Genomic DNA, 14803 nt, shown 5'->3' with positions numbered 1-14803 from the left:
ACTGACAAAGGATTAATCTCCAAAATATACAAGCAGCTCATATCAAAAAACAAAGAACCCAATCCAAAAATGGGTGGAAGACCTAAATAGATATTTCTCCAAAGAAGATATACAGATTGCCAACAGACACATGAAAGGATGCTCAACATCACTAATCCTTAGAGAAATGCAAATCAAAACCACAATGAGCTATCACCTTACACTGGTCAGAATGGCCATCATCAAAAAATCTACAAACAATAAAAGCTGGAGAGGGTGTGGAGAAAAGGGAACCCTCATGCACTCTTGATGGTAATGTAAATTGATACAGCCACTATGGAGAACAGTATGGAGGTTCCTTAAAAAACTACAAATAGAACTACCATATGACCCAGCAATCCCACTACTGGGCATCTACCCTGAGAAAACCATAATTCAAAAAGAGTCATGTACCAAAATGTCCATTGCAGCAGTATTTACAATAGCCAGGACATGGAAGCAACCTAAGTGTCCACTGACAGATGAATGGATAAAGATGTGGCACATATATACAATGTAATATTATTCGGCCATAAAAAGAAATGAAACTAAGTAATTTGTAGTGAGGTGGATGGACCTAGAGTCTGTCATACAGAGTGAAGCAAGTCAGAAAGAGAAAAACAAATACCGTATGCTAACACATATATATGGAATCTAAAAAAAAAAAGGTTCTGATGAACCTAGGGGCACGACAGGAAAAAATACGCAGACGTAGAGAATGGACTTGAGGACACGGGGAGGGGGAAGGTTAAGCTGGGACGAAGTGAGAGAGTAGCATTGACATATATACACTACCAAATGTAAAATAGATAGCTGGTGGGAAGCAGATGCATAGCACAGGGAGATCAGCTCTGTTCTCTGTAACCACCTAGAGGGGTGGGATGGGGAGGGTGGGAGGGAGACGCGAGAGGGAGGGGATATGGGGATATATGCATACATGTAACGGATTCACTTTGTTATACAGCAGAAACTAACACAACATTGTAAAGCAATTATAGTCCAATAACGATGTTAAAAAAAAAAAGTATGTGTGGAGGACTCAGAAGAATGTCTGAGCACACAGCATACACTGAACACACAGGAGGGTTTGGCTGCTGCTGTGGGTTGTTACTAGTAATAGTATTCTCACAGTCTGCAGAGTATCCGAGGAATCTGCTGGTTCATCATCAGCCCTTTCTTAACCCAGTTTTGGGTCTGACTCAACAGGAAAAAGGATGGTGATAACAAGGACCATTTCTTGAGCACCTATTATGTGCCAGGCATAATCTCATGGAGTCCTCCAACGAGAGCCCTATTAGGGAGGGACAAATATTATCCCCATTTTACAGATGGGGGAGATAATGTCATGTGACCTGCTCAAGGTCACACAGCAGGTAAGAGGCAGAGCTGGGGTTGAGCCCAGGCCTCCCTGGCTCCTAGAGCCTGGGTGTCTAAACCAACTGGGCTTGTCTTCCTGACACCAGTTCTGCCTCCTCCTCTTCTGCTAATGGTGTCATGCCCCACTGACCTCTGGAGCCTGATACCCAGGCCTTCCATCTCCATCAGCCACGTGAAGGCCAGGCCTCCCCACTTCCAAACTCTTTCAAACCAGCCCTCTCTTTGTCACTCCTCTGCCTCAGGCCAGGACATCATTACTGCTACATGTCTCAAGTGCTCCAAATCCTGACTTCTGAGTCAACCCCCTCCCACCCCACTTACCTCCAAAGGGGTCTTTCTAGAAAAGCCTTCTGGTCATGCTGTTTCATAATCAAAAAAGACTCCTGGGCACCTCGTCTACCCACAAGACGAAGTGCAGACTTAACTTGCCATTCAAGGCCCCCTTGTCCTGCCCAAGTGTTTCCTAGCCTCTTCCTCTCCCCCGCCTCCCTACATATCATAGCTTCAGATATGTGGCACTGCTCACCAAACAGCCACTGGGGTACTCATTTTAAGCCTTCTGCGTGCTATGCATTGAGCTAAGCACTCCAGACATGACCATCTCATTTAATCCTCACAATTAGCCTGATCACTAGGTACCACTTTATTGATGAGGAAACAGGCTCAGAAAGAGGAGAAGTGACTTGCCTAAGATCACCCAGCCAGTGGTCAAACTGGGACACAAACCCAGATCTGCCTGACAACAAGGTAGCTTGTGCTCTTACCACCATACCTTGTTCTCTGTGTTCCATCCTGCCCAAGTCTTCCTAACCTGAGCTGGGACTCTTCACCTCCTCTTGGAAGTCTTCCCTGATTGCTTGCCTACAAAGTAATCACTTTCTCTTTGGCACATCTGGGACATGTTGCTCCAACTTTACATTTGCTTTTTTTCTTAGTTTTTCTTAGTGGGTGTGGGCTCCTAATGGGTGGCTTGGCCTCCTTGTTGGACAGAGCTCATTTCTTCCCTTAGTCAGGCCAGCACAAAGAAGTACACAGAGTAGGAGCTTTATAACACCTGTCAAATTGTTAAAATTCTTCCTTGCCCTTGTTTTGCTGCTCCTTGACTTGACAGGCCCCTTGAAATTCATTTCTTGCTCTTTTGTCCAAAATGTACTAATGCTACTGTTTTCCAGAGTCCATCCTATTCCCCAATAGCTAATGAGGTCGTTACTTCATCCATCAGGGAGTCCACAGTGCAGCAGACAGGGTTATGTGCTCTCTTAGCCCTGTTTTTTTTTTTTTTCTTTTTGCCCTCTTGGGCACACACATTAGACTATATCTCCAGCCTCCCTTGAAATTGGACATGGCCTTATAAGTGAGTTCTGATCAAGGAAATGTGGGTGGAAACAATGTGGCCACTTCCAGGTCTGTCCCTTGAGAACCTTCCCCATGTACTGACTAAGTGAAAGGGACTCTGGGATACAGTGAAGGCAGAGCCAGAAGACAGAAGATGCCTGGACCCCTGAATGGTTACATGGAGCAGAGCTCCCTTGCCTCATTAACCAGCACTAGACTGTGATGTGAATGAGAAATTCTCACTATGTTAGATGTTGTTGCTACAGGAATGAGCCACTATGACTCATGCAGACACACTGCGTTCAAATCCCAGCTCTACTTCTGTTATGTGATCTTGGTGTCTCAACCTCTCTGAATTTGTTTCTCCTTAGGATTCTCTAGAATATCCCACATCCCCGATGTCAGATAACCAGCCCTGAGTGTGGTACCCAGTAGGTGCTCAAGAAATGGAACCCCCCCCCCCATTAGGGCAAGGCCTCTGCTTAGTACTGGGACACAGGATTTGGTTGATCTTAATCTTCACTGGTCTCCACTAATATTTGGCTTTATGTATTTTAATTAAGTGTTATTATTTTGTGCTTGTGCTGAGAATTATTTTATTAGAGGGCAGTTTATAAACCTTGTGGAGGAAATAAATAAGAGACTTTTGTCTGTCACACTGTGGACTCCAAGGCCAGGAGGGAGGTGGATGGAGAAAATTTAGGAGGTGGCCTTTGAGGGTGGGGAAGCAATGGGGGCCAGTGTGCCAGGGTAAGCCTGACTCAAAGTGATACTGTGCTTGGCAGGGTAGATGGGAGGGGTGGGTAGAGGTCTGGGCACAGGTGAGGGCCTACTGACTGGCCAACTCTCCCAGGCTTTCAGCCCTGCAATTCTCACTTCCATCCTCCCTCAGGGCATCTGCACAGGCTGTTCAGTTTACCTGGCATGCTATTCCTGATAATTATATATTTACTTGCTGTGCAAGAGTCTGAATTACATCTGTCTTCCCCCAGAAGGTCAGCTCTGGAAGGGAATGGACTTTGTCTTATTTGCTCCTGTGCCTAGAACAGTGCCTGGCACCCAGAAGGTGCTCTGTATATACTGGCTGAGTGAACAAATGAATAAATGAATGAATAATAAAAGATTCAATCTCTCCCACTCCCTGTACACCTAAGTGCAGGACCGAGCAGGCTTTTTCTGTAAAAGGCCAGATAATAAATATTTCTGTCTTTGCAGGTCATACAGGTTCTGTTGCAACTACTCAACTCTGTGCTCTCTGCTGTGGTGGGAAAGCAACCACGGACAATATATGAATGAATGCGCATGGCTGTGTTCCAATAAAATTTTATAAAGATAGGCTTTGGCCCAAGGGCCATAGTTTGCAGACCCCTGTCCTAAAGCCTGCTTTTGTACCTCTGTTCTCACTTGTACTTCTGGTGGTGTGCTGGGGCTGACCTGTAGCAGCTTGCAAAAGCTCACTGTTAAATTTTCAGGAGTTTTGCAAGCTGGTTGTTAAACATGGCCATAATTAAAATTTTACATCATATAAACCTACAATTATAATACATAAATTCTACAACATGGATGAATTTTGAGGACACTCTGCTGAGTGAAATAAGCCAGTCACAAAAAGACAAATACTGGACCATTCCACTTATATGGAGTACCTGGAGTAGTCAAATTCACAGAGACATAAAGTAGAATTGTGGTTGCCAGGGGTGGGGAATGGGGAGTTATTGTTTAATGGGAACAGAGTTTCAATTTGGGAAGATGAAAAAAGTTCTGGAGATGGACGGTGGTGATGGCTGCACAGCAATGTGAAGGTACTTAATGCCGCTGAACTCTACAGTTAAAGATGGTTAAGGTGGTAAATGTTGTGTGTATTTTACCAAAAAAATTGAAAGAAAGAGGAAAATACATATTCAATACTCATCAATTCCTAATTATTTGGTGATATATTACTACTCCCGGTGCTTTGAGGTTATGCATAGCTCCTGTGTCTGTGTGGTGGAAATGCTATATAAGATGCTACTGCACATCTCTTCTCAGTTCCAGGCTGGCAGCTTGAAATTGGCCCTGGAAGCAGTATTTATACTATGGAAGTCAGGGCTCCCCAGATAGCCAGCTGCTCACCATTTACCAGCACACCACTGGTTATTTCCATGTGTCTGTCTCCTCCACTAGATGGTGAGCTTCTAGGGCAAGAGCGTCTCAAACATCAGAATCGCCAGCAGAAGCTTTTAACGTCCTCATGCCTGAGGCTCACGCCAGACCAAGAATGCCAGCCACTCTGCGGTGGCACCCGGATTTCTGTATTTTTTAAAGCCCTCAGGGCAGTGAGGGCTCTCAGGTTGAGCGTCTCAAACTTCAATGCGTACACGAATCACAAATCACCAAATTACTGGGGGATTTTTTTTTTTTTTTTTTTTTTTTTTTTGCAGGCCTCTCACTGTTGTGGCCTCTCCCATTGTGGAGCACAGGCTCCGGACGCGCAGGCTCAGCGGCCATGGCTCACGGGCCCAGCCGCTCCGCGGCATGTGGGATCCTCCCGGACCGGGGCACAAACCCGTGTCCCCTGCATCGGCAGGCAGACTCCCAACCACTGCGCCACCAGGGAAGCCCGGATTTTTTTTTTTTAATTGAAGTATAGTTGACTTACCAGGGGACCTTATTAAACTGCAAATTCTGATTCAGGAGATCTGGGAGGTGGGGTGGGGGGGCCAATGAGGCTACATTTCTACCAAGATTTCAGGTGATGTGGATGCTGCTGGCCCATGGACCATTCACTGAATAACAAAGGGTTAGAGAAAGGACGCTTCCTTTCAGCTGGGTGACCATGTGGGCTTTCCATGACCATCCCCAGGGATAAACAAGGTGGGTGTTACAACAACCCATTTTATAGAACAGGAAGGAGACTGAGGCCGGAGGTAAAGCGACCTGCCTAAGGTAACACAGCTAGGGAGTGGTGGTAGGGCTTGGATCTGGTTTTCCGAGACCCCAAATCCACTGCCTTTGTCTTCCTTCACCAGCTGCTTGATTGGAGCCACTCTGGGTAAGGGGATTACATGGATCTGAAACAACATAGGGCCCTTCCATCTCCTGGCTGTGTGACCCCAGGTGAGTTTCTCACCGTCTCTGGGTCTTATTCCTGGCACTCAGGAAACAGGGAGGGTATGACTGTGATACTGGATGCCTCAGGGCCTCTTGAGGGGTCTGCCTCATAGAGGATGCCATGACCAGGAAGGTTCTTTCTCCAGTGCCTAAACTTGGGGATGGCACTTCAGGGCCCCCCTTCTCCCTGGGCAACAACCCCAGTGGGTCAAGCAGTCCAGCCCTCTGCCTCAGAGCCAGGACAAAGGAAGATAAGACTGGGGTCTTCCTGGGTGCAACTGCATTTTGCCTCAGCAGCATTTAGCACATCCATTATTAGTTAATGCAGTGTGGGATGATTTCAAAACCATAATCATTGTGCTAATCAAGACGATCATAGCCTCTGACTCTGATCTCAGCTTTCTTTACATCAGGCATTGTTTTAAGCCTTTACACCTATTACCTCATTTGCTCCTCACTCTCACACTATGAAGTAGGGGATGTTAGGAGTCCCATTTTACGGATGAAGAAATCAAGGCAGAGAGAGAGAAACATAATTTGCCCCAGGTCACACAATTACTAAGCAGCAGAGCAGGGATGTGCTCCTAACCACTGCACTATATTGTCCTTCAAATAATGTACGTGCATGATGCAAACAGGCATGTCTCTCACTGTGTTCTGAGCGCCCCTGGGACAGGGGCCCTGTCTGTCTTGTTCCCTGTTGTATCCCCAGGGCCCCACACAGGGTCTGCACAAGAAACAGTTTCTGAATGAGGGAATGGGTGGGCTGGTTGAATCTCTGCCATCCCACATCCTGGCCACGTGAAACTCAATCATAACCGTGACTTTCATTGGCACTGAGGGGTATGTGCCCAGCTGTCTCTCTCATTAAGGCCGTGAGTGCCACGAGGACAGCAACGGTATCTGGAGCTGCTCACTGCCACATCCCTGGAGCCTGGTACTCACCCTGGTATACAGCAGGTGCCAAATAAATGCTGCTGAGCGTGAAGGTCTCAGTGGAACTGGAAGGGAAGCAGGATTCTAGGGTTGCTGGATGGAGGGGAAGGGGCAACAACACTAAATCATGATGCAACGATCCCATTTCTGGGAGGTTTATGTCGCATTGAGCTCTTTACCTGCGTGAATCCTCCTAGCCTCCCTGCGTGGTAGGGACTGTTACCATTCCCAGTTTACAGCCAGGGAAACCAAGGTTCACCGAGAATGCTGGCAAAGGACGGAGCTGGGATTGGAACCCAGGTCTGTGTGGATCTAGGCCCATGTCATTTCTACTCCACATCACGGGAGCCGGATGAATAATCTGTGTTCACCCTGTTACCCTCAGTGCTTAGCATGGTTCTTGGCACACAGTGGTGCTCAACCTTTTCTTGAGCACAAGTCAACAGTGTTCACCACTTAGCCCCAGCACCTAGTACCATGCCTGGCACACAGCAGGTGCTCAAGAAACATCTACTGAATGGATGCATGAGTGACTGCACGAATGGCCACTCATCCCACACCAGTGTCGTGCTGGCTGTTGCAGTATCGTCTGCTTTGATCGCCACTACCCCCAGGCAGACACGAGTGTTGAGAGAAACTCGGCTGACAGCGCTGTGAGATGGATGCGCGCCCGGCGGCCTCATCTCCCCACCGACTGGCCCCGCACGGCCTTCCATAATGCAGTCCATTAAAAGGCTTGTAAATTTTCATACACGAAAGCCTACCACGGCATCAGCACAGACTAATTGTTGTTAAATGTGTGGGAATGTTACCGCCATGCTGCTGGAGCGATCACTCTTCCCAGCTCAGCCCGGCCCATGCCTCTGCAGGCAGAAAGCTTACAACCCTTGCACAAGGCCAAAAAGCAATTCGTGTCAAAAAGATCAATAATATAAAAATAAAGCATGAGAATTCTAGTTAAAGGGAATGTCATATAAATATGTGGTTCACGTCCATGATTCCAAGATTAAAAAAATCAATCAATATCGTTCTTTAGATGATGTTATTTCTAATGAGAAATACCCGGAACAACTGCAAATAACTGCTTAACTGGGGGGAAAAAGCATTAATAATTTACTTTATAACGTATATGATACCAAATGAAAGAGGATTGTTGCTGGTTCTTAATTTGGTTGTAATATGGCGTGACAGGTTCAGTGATGCTTTGGTGGGTTCTTAATATTAAATTCAGAAGGATGTTCGGGTTTTACCCCAGGCTGGGCAGGGCAAAGCCAGAGGAGCCAGACTGGGTTATGGGAGCCAAGGAGACCTGCATCACCAAAGTTATTATGTCATCAGAGGAGGCTGTGGGGAGTGTATGTGCAGGTGTGCGAGCAGGGAACAGTAAGGGTGGACAGAAGTCTTTCTTACTGCATCTTGCAAGTGACACCCTGTTTACTGAGCTCTTGTTATGTGCCAAGTCCTGGGCTGGTTATGCAGACCTGGGTTTGAATCCCAGCTCTCTGCAGGGGCTGCGCTTCCCTGGTGGATTCTGCCTGGATAGCTCAGCAAAAACATCTAAAAGGCACAGATCTGGCTGAACAGAGGTCCTTCCCAACCATAACCACCTGCAAGTGTCCAATTCAGGCCCTCAATCTAGAATCTATATTCTCAGCTCCTTCTGTACCCCCCAGGCTCCTTGAGGAGCTCTGTTCAGCCCTCGAAGCTGAGATCTGTAGCTTTCACCCTCTGCTCTGCTGATGAGGAGCTGTGTGAGCTTAGGCAAGCAGCTTAACCTCTCTGAAACCCAATTTCTCACCTGTAAGAGGGGACAGCACCAGTGGTGCCTCCCTTGCCATGCTGCTGAGAGGTGGGGACGTATGACAGGCATTGCTAAATGCTCGAGAAACTTTGCTGGCTGGTGTCCCAGCCTGAGTTACCACCCACACCATGTGCTGGGTGCTAAGCCTCACTTACCTCACCTGAGAATGGGTGAGAGCAGAGGCTTCCTCACTGGGCTCGTGGGAGGAATAAATGTGATGAGGCAAGTTTCAGCTCATCAGCTAGGAGTGCTGACTAATCTTCAAAGAGCACTCACTATGTGCTAGGTTTTGTTCTTGGGGCTTTTCAGGTATCAACTCATTTAACCCTCTCATCGACCTTATGAGGTGGGTACTATTATTATCTCCATTTAAAAGCCAAGGAAGCTGAGGCCCAGAGAGGTTAAGTGACTTGCCCAGGATCACACAGTTGGGAAGTGGATAGGCTAAGATGCAAGCTCATGCCAATCTGGATCCAAGCCCATGCTTGTTCCCACTGCTTATCTTTCCTGGTGGGTCCTGCTGGTCAGCGAGGCCATTTCTCCCTGGCCTTGTAGGCTGGTCAGGACTGCACGTGTCTAACGTCTGTTGTGGCCCCAAGGGGGTCCCACTTACAAAGAGATGGTCATGACAGTGCTGGGAGTGACAGAGAAAGGGTCATCTGGGGAGTAAGAGAATTATGACATCAAAGACAGCTGGAAGAGCAAACAATGTTAAAAGGCAAAAAGAAAAATAAAAGATCGGCTCAAAGGGAAGGGCAAGAGTCCTGCGGGCAGATGTGGAACAGGAGGGGAGCATAGGGACCAAATTAGGACACGGTATGCAGAGCTGGGCGGGGGCTCAGGGCAGGGAGGGCCGAGCCCGTCTCAGGTGATCTGAGCTGTGAGGATGCCCCCCATGCCCTTCTCAGGCAGCTCAGCTTCAGGAATGGAGACTATAAACCCCCGGGGATCTTGTCCTGGGTTAGAACCCCCTTCCCCACCCACGACTGCCTGTGAGGGAGAAGCAGGGAGTCCTCAGTGTCTGGGGCTGGGACAGATGGTGGGGGAAGCCGATGATGACTTCAGGTTCTGGGTACTCAGTAAATGTTTGTTGAGTGAATAAATGACTTCATGGACTCAACCGATGATCTGATCTATCTCCTGGAAAATGGCATCTTAGTCCCGTCTCTAAGCTCCTAAAAGGTGGTCACGCCACACGAGCTCCCCTCTGATCCTAAGAGGACAGGGAGAGAACATTCTCAGGCCCGAACCAAACACACCCACCACAATGAGAACAAATAACTCACTGGCCACTCAACAGAGAATCTCACTGAAACTTTTGCAATCCGATGAGCTGTCCCTATTTACAGATGAGGAAACAGTGGCTCAGAGACATGAAGTCACTTGCCAAAGTCACATAAGCAGTGTTAGGGTGGGACACAGATCCTGGATGTCTGACCGCCACACTCTCCCGCCTCCCCTGGGGGTCAGAGGACACTTCAGCCTCCTTGGTTTCCAAACTGCTCTGTTTCAATCAGACCCAGATAAATGTGTCTGTTCCAACTCAACGGAAAGGGTTTTCCATCATGCAGGCCATATCCCCTTCAAGGTGGAAGAGGAAGGAAGCAGGGAAAAAAAATTTCCCAGCAGTGGCCTTGCCATCTTCTGGCTGGGCCACTGCACACGCTCCTTAGAAAAGTTTCACCTCTGATTTAGCATAAGAAAACTTTTAATTTAGATGTTTTCGTCTCTCTCTCCAAGTAAAAATAAGTTTAAAATAATGACTGTAATAAATGAAGGTAATTAATTGTAGTTTGTTCCTTTACTGTCTAGTCAGCTTAATTTTACCTTTTCAACTAATAATGAGAAAATAATTTTTGTGCTCGGAGGGTTAATGATATGTAACTGCGAGAACTGCTAATTGCATGTTGCAATCCATCCATCAACAACCCCATCTGTGCGACTTGATTATGTTTGCTAAATTATTGCTTTGAATTATCTTTCATAAAGCAACTTTTGTAATTAGCAGGGCTTTCGTCTTGCTCTTTTCTCTGCGCGCAAGGATATTCAAACTTTGGCCATTTCAAGCTGTCTCCATTAAGCCACCTTCTCTGGCTGTCTTTGTTTCCCTGAGCAGGGGGAATCAAGACTGTCCTTTAAGCAATCAAGGCGGAGAGGAAAAGCTTCCTTGATTCACAGCAGGGCAAATTCACTTCCTCTCCGCCCCCCTCCCACCAGCATGAAAAAAAAAGAAAGAAAGAAAGAAAGAAAGAAACAGAAAAAGAAAAAAAGACCCTCACACATACACAGTATGAAAAGATAAAAGGATGCTCGTATGCTGTATTCACCAGGGCTGGTGGAGTGAAATTAAGGAATGAACTTGAACATGTTATATTTCAGCAAGAGGCCCACACTGGGGAAGAAGGAATGACAGGCACGATATTCAGCCTTGGCGTTTTATGGGTTAGTTTATATGACTCTGGAAGGTGTTTGCCTCAGGGAATATTCCTGGGAGGTGATTAATGCCCACTTGGGAATCCTCAGCTCTGAGCCCAGAGCCTGGTGGATGGCGAGAGGGAAGCGGCATAAAGGATGAACCCTCATTAAAAAAATTAAAATGAAAATCAAATTTGGATTATAAACGGCCTATGTGTGTGCAGTTTGTTCTGGACGAAGGAGATGCTTTTTATTAACACCTTTCTTTGCCGGCGTTTCTCCCCTGAGGCACTGGGAGGGACATGGCAGCCGCAATGGATTAGTCAATAGATCATGAAGAAAGCAGGGGTTTCGGGAATAAAACTCCAGACAAATGTGGTCTTTTTGGTACATTAAAGGGACGATGGAAAACCCTCTTAAAAAAATTAACGAAACTCCTTGAAGATCCCCAGCTATTAAAATGGTGTGTATTCAACATGTCACATGGGTTTGGAAATGAAAATTCAGCTTTGCCTATTTTGGCCCCACTAAGACTCTCTCTCCTGCACTTACTGAGCACCAACTGTGTGCCAGACACCATGCCGACTGCCTCCACCCTGTTTAGCTCTTAGGATCCTTTCTGTTAGCCTCACTTACGAGAGGAGGAAAGCTGCAGCTCCAAGAGGTGGAAGAACTTCTCCCAGGTCACTCAGCTAGTATAAGCAGCAGGGCTGAAATTCAAGCCAGGCCCATATGAGTCTGATTCACATGTGTTTTCCACCATGCTGCACTTGGGTCTTCCCTGGATCACTGCCGAAATCTAATGTTTAACTCTTTCTCCTATTGGAAAGATGGCATAAGTCATGCCTGCTTCCTATAGGGACAGAAAACTCCCTTCTTTTGGATAAAAATCCTTGAACACCTAGTTAGGAAAGACGCAGATTCCAACCTAGGCATAGTGGAGGCCAAATAAACCTGTGTTGAAGGTGACTGATCATAGGAATAATAAAATAATAAAACTTCTAATACGCAAGGTAATATCCTAAGCACTCCATGAGTACTGACTTTGTTCTTCCTCAATCACAACCCTATGAAGTAGGTATAATTATTATCCAGTTTTATAGAGTAAGACACAGAGGCACAGAGAGGTCAAGTAGCAGCTCTCCATGTACCGGGAATTACATTAAAATCTTTCTTTTCATTATATTTCAGTTAATCCTCAAAACAACATGAAAAGATCTGCAGTGCCTTTATTCCACTTTAACGTATAGAGAAACTGAGGGTCTAAGTAGCTAAGAGAAGCTCTGCCACACCAACTCAAGCAAGGGAATGGCTGAGAAAGTGACGTTCTACACAGGACACTCACTGCCTGTCTTTGGGCTGGACAGAGGGATCAGCTGCCTGAGAGGGCTTGTGGGCTGAGTATTTCTCAGGGGACCATGAGCTGGCAGATGGGGGCCTTTTTTTAAAAACATAAAGCCATGACGACACATTCCCAACATTATTGGTCTTCTTTCTGGTTTTTTTCTACCCCCTTCCAGCTCAGGCACCTTACAACCAAATGAATCAATACCGGATGGCCCTATAAATAAATAAGCGCATCAGTCAACTCAGTAATAAAATGAAAGGATGAAAAATATGGAAATCAGCGACATTTGTGTAAATCCAGTTATTGTTTACTTTAATAATGCCTTATGTGCTTACGCAGTTCCGAAGAGACAGATTTAAAGTAATGTGGCACTTGGCAGACGACAGACTTAAAATGCATCTCCACTGGCGAGCTCTGAGAAGGGCCTATCCTTCCAGGGTCCTGCCTGAATACAGGGGAAGACGGAGAAGAGCCCCCTGAAGACAGAACATTGGAGAAATGGCCCTCCCTTCCACTCTCCTGACTCAGTGTTACCTCCTGCACCAACCAGACAAGTGGACATTCTCAGAATCCTGGTCACAAAGTCAAGCAAAGTGGAGAAACAGGGGAGGTTCAGCTCCATCCCAGGGCACCGGGAAGGCAAGAGAAATAACTGGCTGAGGACAGCTCAGCTGCTGCCAAAGGAACTAGGGCCCGATGGGTTGGCAGGAAAGGATGTGAAAAGTGTAGATTTAATATCCTCAGAGGATGGGTGGTAGAGAGGATTTCAGAGCAGGCAGAAATCCCATCAAACAGAACAGAGAACCCATTCTTATCATGATACCATGGCTGATGGGGAGGGCATGGGGCAGTTTGCAATGGGGGTAGAGAAGTTTCTCTGCTGCTGGCATCCTCTGGCAACTCCAGGTGGGATAGGAGAGGGGACTGTGAAGTATTTTTGTGACATGCCACAGGCCTTGGGTCTTACCTCAGCTTGGAAGCTTTTTAATACAGGAGCCACCATCTCTCTGATTTCCTGTAAAAGAGATCAGCGAAGAGTTCACCGTGGTGCCAAGTGGGATACCCCCATGGCCCCTGTTTGCAGCTCATTGTTGTCCCCCAAATCAGTATTTCCCAAGCGTGTCCCGTGGGACCTGCACTCCATGAGATTTCATAAGGGTTCCTCATATATACACCTACAGACAGACACAAACACACACCAAGGTGCCAAGCCAGATCCAACTAGGACACATCAAGCACAACATCAAGTTTCTTCCCTGCAGGACTTTTTGGAGCCTTTTATATAATGCACAATGAGAATTTCTGGAAGAGGGAGAGAGAGGAAGTAGCATTTCCCAAATGGATTTGATCTCATGGAATGCTCTTTTATGCAAAGTACCTTGCGGGACTGGTGGTCCATCATGGGATATTTTTTGGAGCAAGGGCTGGAAAGGCTCCACACCCAGGGCCATGCCACCAAAGTTCGTACATGAAAACCTCTGTCCTTTAGGTTGCTTGGGAGATGTCTCCCTAGGGTGCCATTTCTGCTTCCCCCCCAGCTGCCCCCTCCAGCAAAGACTGCATTTGGCATTTTAGCAACACCACCCTGCATGGTCGCTCCTTCCTCACCAGAAGGTGGGGTTTCTGGGGGCTTGGTGAGGTCACCTGTCATGGCACCCAGCTCAGAAGAAGGGTTCTGTAAATGTTTGATCAACTCTATGCCATTGGGCTGTCTTCAGAAGGCAGCCTCCTCTTTCTGGACCCTAATTTCATGCCTTTCTCAAGTGACCTTGAGGTTCCCAGCCCCAAGGGCATCCCTGGTGGACTCCCATGAGTTCTCTCCAGCGTGCAAGAGGGATTAGAACCGAGGGTACCAAGATCCCAACCATAAATTCTCCAGTTTCCCCTGAGACCTACTGGTGACTCCCCTAACCACTGGCTTCTATGGCCCACAAGAGACCCCCTTGGGAGGAGGAGCTGAGGGGAGCTGGAGAGAATGGAGAGGGAGGGGATAGCAGACAGAAACAGTAAAGGAAGAGATGAGCTGAAGAATACATATATCAGGTGAAGAATAAAATCCCTTAACTATGAAATAGGATTGCGTTGCTTCTGGCCCTGGAAAAAATCCTTCTTCTGGGTCCTGGCTATGCTTTCCTCACTGATTTGTGGCCCCCAGGGCTTCTCAGAGCCACTGATATACTGACGTATGCAGGGGATCTTCAGGAGGAACGTAAGGAGTGCATGTGAACCTAGTGGATTTATTTGATCATAAGAAACCGTGAGTGCACGGGCCGAGCGCAGAAAACGAAACTTAAGAAAACCTAGATTGTGGGCTGTAAACTCAAATGCCCACAGAGGCTGGAGGAAGTGGACAGGAGGGAGACGGGCTGTCCTGTGACAAATCTCAGGGGAGCACAGCATCTTGGTAATGTGAGTGGCAGCTGCTCGGCTGTTTCTGATGACTGCCACTTGGGCATGGAGCATCCACGTGGCCAGATCTACCA

General features: G+C 47.1%; 1 protein-coding gene across 1 annotated transcript in view; it reads right to left on the bottom strand.

The window, feature by feature from the left end:
- CUX2 (cut like homeobox 2) overlaps nt 1–14803 on the bottom strand; it is a 263389-nt gene that overhangs the window by 89325 nt on the left and 159261 nt on the right. The window contains exon 3 of the mRNA XM_060118635.1: nt 13288–13335. Within this exon, the coding sequence (XP_059974618.1) occupies nt 13288–13335 (48 nt within the window). The remainder of the gene's footprint in view (nt 1–13287; nt 13336–14803) is intronic.

This window comes from Mesoplodon densirostris, chromosome 15, assembly GCF_025265405.1.
Source record: "Mesoplodon densirostris isolate mMesDen1 chromosome 15, mMesDen1 primary haplotype, whole genome shotgun sequence".
Taxonomy (NCBI): Eukaryota; Metazoa; Chordata; class Mammalia; order Artiodactyla; family Ziphiidae; genus Mesoplodon; species Mesoplodon densirostris.
Note: the sequence above shows the minus strand (reverse complement) of the source record. Positions and strands in the feature narration are given on the sequence as shown.